The following is a 12500-nucleotide window of genomic DNA, read 5'->3' on the forward strand; positions in this document are numbered from 1 at the left end:
CAGAATAGGGATACGGGTAAAATGATTGATTTTATATACCGTATTGAATTGTTGTCCCATTTATAAGCTGCGTTTCAATTTACAACAACGATGCTTACCGTAAACAGAGTGTATAAAAGTATAAAAAAATAAATAGCGACTGAAGTCGCCCCGTATATTGGGTTTAACACTTGTTAGATCGGAGTATCGTTTAAGAAAATACGTTACGATTCATACATAAATTATTAGCTACTTAATACGAATAGACTTATTATCATTATCATTATGATTATTGTCATCGCCCTCATGATAATTATTATTACTATTATATGAAGAATCGAAAAATAGTTACTAACGACTAATTGAGAACGACATATTTATAAACGCGTTTTAAACGTTATTTAAGACAAACTAATATATACACAGATATATATGTATGTACATTAAATTCATTTATCGGAGTAACTGAATCACAAATTTGTTTAGCATTATTATGATAGACAGAAAAATGATTGCGTTATTTTACATTAGACTGTCTATGTATGAAACAACGTTCTCTTAATAATTTGGGTAAGTTACAGAATATATATATATTTTTTTCAACTTCCTTTAAACTATCCTTGTATCGGAGCAAATATAACCACAATTATTATATATAATTTCAATGACTAGTTGAGATCAAATCGCGACATACTTTGCAAGGCTGCTCAACGATTGTAATATACTACATCACAAACGATAAATGTGTTTACCTAAAATTACAAATTAAATCGTTATGGCAATAATTCGTTGTTATTAGGGTACAATCAAAGTTTAATTTTATTTTTTGACACTTCTCACAGCATTCACGAGCGTGCGTAAAAAAGTAAATTAAATTCGAAATCTTAGTAAATAATACACAAAATTCTGAGTCTCAGCTCGCGCAAAGTGAGAGCAATATTTTTTACAACCCTTCGAGCCTTCCTCAATGATTTTCATAACATAATCTATGTATAATTCATACATGCGTTAAAAACCATCCGCGAACAAAAATTCTTGCAAAAAAAACATTGTTTTCGTCATCCGCTTATCGATATCAAACAGATCGTGAAATGAGATATCAATTCATGAATTCGTAACGATTGTTTACTTGAGGAGGCAAAAAAGATTTAGCTCGAGGGGAACACAGAAAAAATATTTTTTGAAGATATTTTTCCATCGTAAACACTTTCTAACAAGAATGTGTGTTTTTTTTCAAAGTGTTTCACAGACAAATAGTTTGAACGTCAACGTATTACAAACATCAAAGATGCGATCGAACGATGAAACTGTATCCTCGATATTTAGAGAACAGATTAATCAATTCGTCAGATATTTGTGAAAATGTACGCAATGCGAAATGAGAATTCATTTTTTCCCTCTTATTACCCAAAGACAGAATCAATCATTTCGCATCACATTATACAACTCTGTTCAATCTCGTTCGAGTCCGTTTTATATGCATAGATATGCCAATCTGTATGCATACGTACATTACGGTATTCAACGAGGCCCTTGCCAACGGTTTTTGACACGCGCGACGACGTCGAAGGTCGGTTGTTTTAGAAAAGGAGAGAAAAAAAAAAAACGAAAAAAAATCGTTATGCTCCGAGAAAGGTGTGTTCGATTTTCCCGTTCGATCACACAATTGTTTATTGCGGTAATACGTATAACATTTATTAGCCCCAACGAAAATTATTTCCGTTCACACGTTGGCTGTTTATGGCAGTATATAAGTTTCACGGCAGGCATTAGGAGGGTTATAAAAAGGGTGTGTTCAACGTCTTTCAATATATGTATATATACGCATACATTCCGTTTATACGACTGTCATAGTACACGAACAACGTCCGATGTCCTCGATTAATTAAACTGAATTGATATATAGGAATTGATTTAACGACACTTTGCTCGCGTAGTATTATACCTATATCTCACAATAAAATCCAGAATTGTACTATACCTTCGTCAATTTTAGGATATTAATATACTATACAATCGAGTATTATACTACTTTTAGTAAATCATTATACGTTTGTATACCTAACTATCTATAATATATGTATACACATATATACACATAGACCTATCCTACGATTGGATCCAGGAATTTCATCACTGTATACGTACAGGTACAACTAGTTTCTTCGATAACACAACCACTGCAGGTGTTATACCCAGCTTGGTAAGAATTTGCTCAAGATACACTTCGTCATTGATTAAATTACTCAATAATCAAAATCTTCGACATCCGGTCTTCTCTCGCTACGAACTGCGTTCAATTAACTCGACTGCTGCAACGTCTCGACACAAACATAGGTACCTCCGCGTCTTCATCATCTCGCGTTCGATCAAGAACGGGTAGAAGACTTGAATATTCCCGAAGGATCCTCGCTGGCAAATTCATCAAAGTTCCCGATCGCCCGTCCGCAGGGTGGAGGATATGGTCAAACCCCGGTCAGGGTCAGTATAAGAAATCGCCTCGCCATAGGCGACGAGATTATCCTCGACGAGTCACTAAGTGTCCGTTTGCCTCGGCGGTGCCCCGTGAACCTGCGGCACCGCGATCACGAATATGTCCAATTTCTCGCCCGAGGTCTTATCCGTGATACCGCCGTAATATATCGAGTCGTACGGCGGCGGTGCGAAGAGGTGATAAGGCGGGGGAGGCGCGTCTTGGACCCCGGAGGACGTGCTGTCCGGTTCACCGGGCTGGGTGTACGTGATGCCCATCGGGCGGGCCCCGCGGCGACAACACCATTCCGAACAGCTAACGACGAGGAAGAACGCCACGAGGCCTCCGAAGGATCCGATGTACCAGACGATCGACCAGGGATCCAGAGGGTTGTTGCTCGTTGCCTGGACGCTCTCTGAAAATATCGAAATAACGATCCTTTAAACACTTTACTATACTGGAGTTTGCTGCCCTCGTTTCCTGCTGCATTTCGACGGCTGATATCAAAAATCCCCATTTCAGAATTTGGTTCAACAGAACCCCAATTCAGAATGTCCTCTCGAAATATGAATCATGTAAATATATTGCGCCCCACGGGGACCCCTAATTTTAGGCAAATCAGGGTACAAGTCCACTCTGAGCAGCTCCGTTGGCCTTTTGTTAGCACGTGGCTGATCTTGCCCCGGCAAAAAAGCTGGTCGGAGATGCTCGGAGTGGACTTGTACCTTGATTTGCCTAAAATTAAGGATCCCCATGGGCAGCATCATGGAAATAACCCGGGGTGCGTTCCGATATTAGATCGCAGTGCTGTCAACAATATTTGATCTCTTTTGCGCTGCCGACTTCGTGAGTAACTCTGCTTATGTCCTAGGGACTTTTTAGCGGTGCCAGTTAATTTCGGAACACACCCCCGGAATTCACTGAAAATCGGTGAAATATCAGTGAAAATTCACTGAATCGTCAGTGCGTATGCACTAAATTTTTACTGGTTCGAATTTAGAGAGTGATTCAATATAATCGTATGTCCAAAGTGATCTCCGAGGACGTACGTAGTTTTTGAACGAAATGCTGATGTACGATGTTATTGTACCAAATTCAGATATGGGGTTCTGTTGATCTTAGCCATCGATTTCTTTACGTGCACAATTGTTGTCTGCGCAATGAGGATTTTCACAAGGACTAAGCCTGTGAAAGTGTGATATTTATACTGATAAGTGCCGCGCGTGTGCGGCAGTCACCTCGACATTGTATATTTTCTTTTATATCGCGCGACGTTGACATAAATGAAACCGCAAGTTTAATATTTGCGCCTTTGCAGCATGGTGAGCGACAATAAATGTCGTTGCGCGTTAAAATATCCCTTGCAAATACGTATGTCACGGTGTTTGCTCAAGTGTAAATCCCTCCCTCCGAAAAGCTCGTAGGCCGATTAATAATGCTACTGCAGAACTTGGAATGAGATATATAGGTGTGTTTGCTTTTTTTTCAGAATTCAAGATTGAGGATTCTCGCGTGCTCGTGCGGGGTTTTTCCCAGTACCGTCTACTTTTTTTTTTTAATGTTTGTTTGTTTCGTGATACAGCGTTATAAATTTTATCCAACACTGCCTATTTTTACCCGCGTAATGAAAATGATATCTGCGCTATATTCAGCAAAATTAGGATTATAAGAGAATATACTACTTTTCATCATTTTTAAAGGCTTCTGCAATTACATATCTTATACTTTTTCTTCCATTACTTTCATTGATGTAATCTGTAGCTCGACATAATCGTCTATGCAAAAAGCGTCGCGGATGACGTAACAATAATTTACATAAATTAAAAATTTTCTAACATAAAATATAAGTAAGCCACGGGAACTATTGACCTTGAATAACGCGTAGGTATTATACGCTACTCGTTTCAAGTACGCGCGAGGACATGAGAGCATATTTGCGTCAACATAGATCTTGATTCAACGAGTAAAAAATTTCCTTGAGGTGTACGTATACAAGAAAAGAAATTTTTATAATCGAACCCAACTACAGATTGTAAGAATCGATTGAATACAGCCTCCTTCTGCATTTACAAATGTTGAAAGTTTCTGCAGCAATTGCGCAACTCTGCGAGAGACAATGTCTTAAGAACCGCTCAACCGATCAATGAACGAAACTGCAGACAATAAAATTTGTAGACCAGTAGATTATGACTGCACAGTTACCCATCGTGACTGTATGCCGGATGTGGGGATCTAATAACCAGTTTCCGGTGATCAATGGATATCTAGTGAGTGGAAATGTCTATTTCCTCTGAACCATGGTGACCGCAAGCAGCAAATGGTCGTACCAACTAACGCACGGCGATCCAAAGGGAGTGGAGACTTGTATGTAGTATGTTGAATGAAAAGTTGTTATACAGTTTCTCGGCATAATAGACGATGACGAAACAGTGAAAATTCATTCGAGAAAGTTAATTCTCAATGATGAAAATCGCAACTCGGCTGTAATTGTGATCGATTCGTTGTGCAAGCTGACAGCCTGCACCGATCAGAGAACGATCCTTGAGTATATTGAGGGCCCTCGTTTTTGTTATTCAGAGTTAGCGTTCGTGCCGAATCGTGCCGTCTGGAGGTGCGGAGATAGGACGAATTCAGAGCAAGCTTTCAACGTCTAGCAGGCACGTGATTCAGCATTCAGATGGAAGCACCTCTTAGTCCTGCAGGCTAACGCCGTATTCGAATTAAAAATGATAAAACGTACCAGTTGTGTTGTTCGCCAACGCATCTTTGACATCGTCGGTTTCAGATTCGAACTCTATAACGTAAATGGAACTTCCACGTTGCTCGACGGTTCGCCCGTTGACCGTGTTTTTCAGAATTGAGTCGTCGTTGTCGTCGTTGTCGTCGTCGTCGTCGTCGACGTCGTTGCCTTCGTCTTCGTCGAGACGCTGGAGAATCTCCGCTCGCCGATTGGTCTCAGTGACGTCATAAGCCGCCAATCCTCGTGCGTAAGCTGGACATACAGAAACAGGTTTTTATCAACAACATATTCATGCCTACATACATGCGTAAACGCTACACGCGCACACATAACTCGTAAACACGTCGAAAGAACCAAGAACCGCGGGAATAACCTATCAAGGACGTTGCTGTGACCTGTTCAACGATTGGACAGTCGGCCCCACCTCGTTAATGGAAATTATATACATACTCCATGATGGACATTCCAAAGTCTTGACTGCCGAAGCAATTTAACTATTACGTATTATCGACTCGATTCCCAGGCGCGCCTTCATTCTCCCCCTTTTTCTTTGCCTTTCGTAAAAGGGAAAACATCAGGTGAGATTGCAAAAAGTTGTCAACTCCGCAGCATAGTCGTTTCGTATCCTATCTTGCACTGTACATCAACTCGACGTGATCTAACGATAGCCTAAGATCTTGCGAGAGTTTCGCCGTGCCTCGGTATTTCTCTCAACCGATCAGCTGATCGTTCTGTTCGCCGCCATATTGCAAAGCGTCGATTGATACAGGCCGGACCCGAATAAAGAGTACAATGAATTTGATTGCAGCAACTGAGATACGACGCATACTACGGTTCAAGGTGAAGACAAATTACAGTGGATAACTGCAATGTATGAATGAGGTTTCTTTTATCGACGCATGTGTGAAAAGACGATTGTTTCGCGGAAATAATTAAGGGGCGGACGAGCCTTTTGTTCGACGGAAGCCGAAGGTCGCCGCGTAACAGAGAAAGGCAGAAACCCGACTGAGGGCGCGGGACCATTTGCTTTCTCTGTTCCAACGTGACCCATTCGACTGACTACGTATGCACGAATATGCCTATAAACGCGGTTCGTTCAATGCCAGACGCCTTTGAGGGACCATGATAGCCCCGAGGCGCTCGGGTTATACATTTTGTACGCTACCAGCTCACGTGTTTTGATGCACGTAGCCGTCGTACGGAGTCAACGTGATTACAGCTCCATGTGCCTGTTAGAATAACCAGTTCTGGACGTGGGCTGGACCACATGACATGGCGATATTACGAATGCCGTGCAGCCACTCACGTAGAGTAAATTAGTACAACTCTGTTTCGCCAATCTCGATCGGACACATGAGACGTTAAATTTGATCACTGGTTTACAATCTTCGACGAGAGTTCCGCCTCTTGTAGCAATATTTTACTTCGGTTTGGGCGGTGGTCGTCAGGTGGCGCGGTCGCTGCTGCTCTCTCGCGATAGAAGTAATTTACCATATCATACACTTAAACTAAGTTCTCAACCAACACGGGTGACGGGTGCCACTCGTTCGTCGGTCTGTAATCTTTTTCATACGTATCACAGAACGATCGGCACATCAGCGTTTGTATGCCCTATGATTGTTTAAAATGGGAAAAGAGATAAAACGAGCTGATAATACCGAATGACAATTTGTCGAGAAATGCAAGAAGTTAATATTGTCGGTTGTAAGTTAGCGTCAAGTTTACGACTGTGAAAAAGTTATCTCGTAAATTTTATTATCCGCACTGCATCGTAACACCTTGTATGAAAATTCGTTGAACAATTCAATTTTCATAGTAATAGCAATTTTATCACATAAGAAACGTTTCGGTCTATTGAGTCAACGCGATTCCATTGGCAAGAAATTTTTCCGTGAAAAAGCATTGCGTATTACACACAATGATGACGGGAATTCGATAAACTGTTAAACTGCTTCGCAGAAATTGCACAAGTCGCTTATCAGGCTCGTAATTCGCTGTGTCGTGATCATGGTGCATGCAATGGATACGTTTAGATCCGCTAATACAATGTGCATACAACACACTTATGACATACATTATTTCTGCACATAATATAACAGGGGGTGTTGTATGCAGTACACATTATGCCTCCCTTCCACTTTACGGCGAACCGGTCCGCTATACACCTGCGGTATCTATTTCTGGAGGCATTGCGAATTCAACGTGGTACTTGTAGAATACTAATTGGAATGTTTTACTTCTTTCTCCATCTTATCGTTTCTTGCAGGTTCTTTTTCACTCGGCTAACCAGTTTCAACCATGCACCATTCAGCCCCGCATAGAGAGACTTCGAACCATTGCGATCAACGGTATTACACAGTCGGCGTTAGTTTAATTATACATAATGACAATAATATTGAAGTGAAATACATCATGTAGCTGTTCCCTCAATGATCTATCATTATATTCTGATTTATACATTCTGCGTGCTATGCTTCTTCAAATATTTCCTGATGTTTTCAATCCTTTTCCTTCTTTCGACAAAGAACATGAATCATCGCGTTCTACATTATACACCTATACCTACCGGCGGAAATCTGGATGAACCGATATTTCGGCACTAAAGATATATGTGTACGCATACGCATGCGCCTGGAAATTGTGTGCATGTATACGTATAAATGTATGTATAAATTTACACGTATAGGCATAATAAGGTGTAATATGCCAGAAAACGTCGTGCTACTCAACCGTGAAAAAGTTAAAGAGAGACGACAACTGTACGAGATCTTTCTTTTTAATGGCTACTAATTAAATCACCCGAAGACTATAGGATAAACAAGTGACGTAACAAGTAGCGTTCAATTACCTGGAAGCCATGCGACTATTATGGTAATCTTTGCTTCGTTATTTTTTTATCGTAGGTAATATTTTTTTTTTTTTCTGTTGAGGGGAATGTTTTTTTCGTTGTGATTTTTACTTTTTTACCGTGTTCTTTCTTCTGTCGTTATTAATTTCCTATTACGGTTTTTGCTTGATCCTACCTCTTCTTCTTATGCTTCTTGTGATAGTTCGCCTTCTATTAGTTTCTTCTATTATTCTTCGTTCTCAAGTTGTGCCACTTCGGAGCATGACACGCGTGACGCAATCACTTATACGTATGTTATGCATGTACCCGTAATAAGTCACCTATAATACGGTATATGTGCATAAATTATTATATTATACACGCCTCAGTAAATACACTAACTTGAGCATCGTGTGTATATCTGATATATAGAAAACTCGAAGAAAACTCACACCTAATTTTTCCCACAAAGTTTTCACACAATGTATGCGCGACTTGTTTTCGTATGAAAAAAGAATGGATAATTGAATTTCCACGGAAAATAGTATATATATATATATATATATATTCGCATACTAATCTACATATAAATGATACGCGTAAAAATACGCGCGATTGCTCTGATTTACATTACGTACATTACAGCTGTATGTACAACGAATTTCAACTTTGATTCTAAACCTTTCTATAATAATTATACTTTACAGGTACAAATTAGCATAACGTGAAAAAATTCACAGTTAACTGCGATTGAAAATCAATAGATATAATTCCGAATACGCGGTATGTGTAGTATAATTTTAAACTTTGCAATAAAACGATTTAATTATTCGTTAGCGATGTATTTGCGCAGAGACGACTTTTTTCGCTAGTGTAACAGGTATAATTAAGTTGAAAAAACTGAACAAAGTTAGAGAAAGAAAAGTATATGTATTTCTACCTAATTTGGCAGCAGGTATATGTCAGAAATTAACCGTCCCATATACTCCTGTAATATCTAACAACATCGTCGGATTAACAAGCTTCGATGAAAGTTTACAACGCTGCAAAGGTCACGGCAAGAGAGCTGTTTTTGCCGCGTGAGATCGCATGCTGACATAGTATTACACATTGTATATGCCAGGCCGAAACGTTAATCTCTTAATTTTCTTGATAAATATTATGCACATGATAATGATATTTCATTTTGTATACATACATTCCGAATGTATATATTTGATAGCAGGTTTGACAAATTACTATCATCATATATAATGACTAACTAAAGCGTTGTGAATAAATTCAATTGTTTTTTTTTCTTTTCTTCAGTTCATCATCTCATTCCGTTGTTCTCCAGGGTCTACGTGTATGTTATACATCGCACATAACAATATTCATTAATGCCTTAACCTTTCGGCTAACTTTTCGGTCCGAGACAAAATGCGAGTTCTATTCTGTGCGAATTATGTGACAATGACTGGCGATGCACCCGACGTGAGAGTTTGGGAGTCATTGTCACATAATTCGCATAGAATTGAACTCGCATTTTTTTTTTTCGCACCGACAACAAGTTAGCCGGAAGTTTAAGGCATTGATTCATTTTACTGATAGATGGAGTACATAACTACATAGATATAGAGATGCGTACAACACCTGATTTCGAGCAGTGTAACGGAAGACTGTGAGAATAAGAAAAAGAGAGGAGAAATGAAAGAAGAGAATCGTGCAGCCCCCAAGTAAACACTCCGATATCAATTTCCACTGCCAGAAGTATTATCGAACAAAGGCAAGCACGTTCAACGCTAGTAGGTATCGCGTACATTTGAAATTCAACCCGTACTCCTTTACCTATTTATATTTATGCACACACACACACACACGCACGCACAGGAATTGCAATGGCGTAATTTAATTACCTGGTAACGGTGCTGTGAGAAAAGCTCCGCTCCGTCCATACGTCGGTAAAACAACAAACGCCACGAAACATAAGAAGAAACACTTGACCGACAAAATCATGATTTCCTTTCACTGTTTCCAAAACTGTTCCGAAACGAACAATACAGTCACGACTTGCGAACAAGAAAACAATAACAATCTGGTCTTGTTCAAATCGGTATGGTATAATAAGAGGAATAAAGAAAAGCACCGGCACGTTTAGGGTGTCCTTGTTCACTGCAATGTTTTGTGTGAAAATTTACTAGTTTTTTTTTTTTCTTCTTCTTCTTTTTGTTCAGCTGTCAATTATCCCCCTTATTTCTCTTCTAATTGATACGCGACACTGCAACGTGTAACGACGAAATCGATGTATTTAATGCTACGTGCTTTTGAAAGCTCGGCGGGAACAGAGCCCGTTCAGCTTGAAGGCCGACAACTGCCTGCTGACGACTATGCGGTACGCGAGTTCGTAAGTAACTGATGCTGACGGCGTGGTCTTCCGCGTTGTAATATAAAGAGAACGGGTGGAGATAAGAACCGCTCCTTCTCTTCCCCCCTTTCTCGTCCCTCGCCGTTCGCTTACCACTCGACAATTGTTACTCACGTTCTTCTCCCTCCGCGCTCTGTACGAGAGAGGGAGAGAGGGAGAGAAAGAAAGTCATTTATCCGATCCTGGAGTGAAACTCCCCAAGGACCTCGGTAAAAAAATACGATATAGAGAATTATTTTGTAAGTAAATTCATAAAAAAATAAATTATAATAAATAACGTAATAACAATCAGACAAATGAATGATAGTAACAGAGTATATATGTTAGGGTGGTTCGGAAAATTTTTATTTTTATTTTTTCTTTCCAAACAGGTTCAAAAGTTTCGTTCAGGTATACAAAGACACCAGTTAAAATTTAAGATTTTAATATTAATATTAAGGAGTGGCACATCGTACTTTTCGATTTTCCGCAAGAATAACGTGGGATAAATGTTGTTTGCTTCTTCTAGTTTTTATAACTAGCTAACGAAGCGTCGTACAAAAAGTCTAAAGACATATTTTTGTAGGAAATGGAATGCTCTACAAAAAAGGTCTCTGGTTAAAATTTCGTAAAACTAACTGTGTCAAAGTTACAGCCCGTTAAAAGTTGAATTACCTATAATTTGACCTTTTTGAATATTACAGCGTAGCTTATACTATATATATATATATATAATTACGTATCCTTAATGATAATTTCGTTACTCCGATTACGCGCCCTTTTTCTCAGCCTCATTCCTCACGACTCTCGACAGCTGATATCCATCTGTAAGATTTTTCTCTTTTCTTTCATTTCTCCCCTAATTCTGTGCCCGTCTCTTTTTCTTTTTACCTCTAGTTCCCTTCAACTCCATCGATTTTCACCATGCACACGTACAGTTATGTACACGATACGTAATACGGACGATGATCTGCGTTTAATTAATTCCGTGCTGCATGAAGTTACGTGTGTAAGATAGAATTGTCGTCGCAATTGAGGGTTGATTTTTATTTTTTTTTTTATTTACCGTCGAACTTTATCCGGGTATTGTTTTATTTAAATAAAACATTGCGCGCATGAACAACACTGTGAGCGAGTCTCTCGGCGCAATGTTTGAAAAATAAAAAAAATAAAATTGAACATGACGAAATTCGGATTTCCGACAATATGTTTTACGATTGTTTTCTCTTTCTTTCTTTCTTTTTGTACGTTTACTTGGGGACACATCTAATTTAGGAAAGTAGGTAACACGTCTTACGTAGACTTTTAAAATATAACGTTAAATTATTATTATTGGCAACGTACGTTTTGACTTTAGGACGCGCTTTTTTTTTATTTCTGGTGAATTCACGAACTCTGGCTAAGAAGAAAAGAAATTTTTATACGAAAGTATGTGACAAGCATATGTGAACAGACGCGACTAGATTCTGTGAATCGACTGTAGAGCATATACGGTACAATCAATTCTCATAATCATCCTTATTACGTATTTCTGATTGGGGAATACGAACAATTCTTATAACTCGAATCATGAACCGTACAAGAAACTGGTTTTTCTTAGAACGATGAATTTTCAGTATTACCTGTCATTAATCGGACAAGATCAATGTCGAATTGAAAAAATCCGATCGAAACGAAAATTGGAAACGATCGATAAAGTTGCATCATCATCCACGATGTAATTATGACGTATGCTACAAAGATACGATTGGCCTGTTACACGGATTAAACGACGCTGATATAAGGCTTTACCTGTCACGCTTAAATATCGATGGGTATAAATACCATGGTACAAATTCGGCGGGAGAGTGAGAAGGCGTAGTTTAATCGCCTTGATCAGAGAATATGCCGCGGTAATTAGCAATCGGGTATTAGGCCTAGCGGCTGCCGGTGCAGATTTCGGGTAATGAACTTCATCAAAGGATCAATCGGAACTGGCCATTCAACGTAGACGCAATATCGGTGAGATTATACTACAAGTATACCATGCGTAGAACTGCGTGGGGGAGAATCTCGACGTTTCGACTCGTCTTTATTACATCATATTATACTGTATTTA

At 39.2% G+C, this 12500-nt stretch overlaps 1 protein-coding gene across 1 annotated transcript; it reads right to left on the bottom strand.

Annotated features, from left to right (window-relative positions):
- Window positions 1–43: 43 nt before the first annotated feature.
- Window positions 44–10427, bottom strand: LOC124183913. Its single transcript, XM_046573085.1, has 3 exons — window positions 9915–10427; window positions 5193–5444; window positions 44–2867 (listed from the first exon to the last, which is right to left on the bottom strand). The coding sequence occupies exons 1-3, from the start codon at window positions 10012–10014 to the stop codon at window positions 2515–2517; spliced, it is 705 nt and encodes a 234-aa protein (XP_046429041.1). The 5' UTR covers window positions 10015–10427; the 3' UTR covers window positions 44–2514.
- Window positions 10428–12500: the final 2073 nt, after the last annotated feature.

Source organism: Neodiprion fabricii, chromosome 5 (assembly GCF_021155785.1).
Source record: "Neodiprion fabricii isolate iyNeoFabr1 chromosome 5, iyNeoFabr1.1, whole genome shotgun sequence".
Taxonomy (NCBI): Eukaryota; Metazoa; Arthropoda; class Insecta; order Hymenoptera; family Diprionidae; genus Neodiprion; species Neodiprion fabricii.

What these genes read in the sequence shown, in the direction of transcription:
- LOC124183913 (XM_046573085.1), bottom strand. Translation starts at nt 10,014, where the DNA reads ATGATTTTGTCGGTCAAGTGTTTCTTCTTATGTTTCGTGGCGTTTGTT. An exon ending in TCTCACAGCACCGTTACCAG is followed by an intron (nt 5,445 to 9,914) that starts GTAATTAAATTA and finishes CTGTATGTCCAG; the next exon opens with CTTACGCACGAGGATTGGCG. An exon ending in GTTGGCGAACAACACAACTG is followed by an intron (nt 2,868 to 5,192) that starts GTACGTTTTATC and finishes CGATATTTTCAG; the next exon opens with AGAGCGTCCAGGCAACGAGC.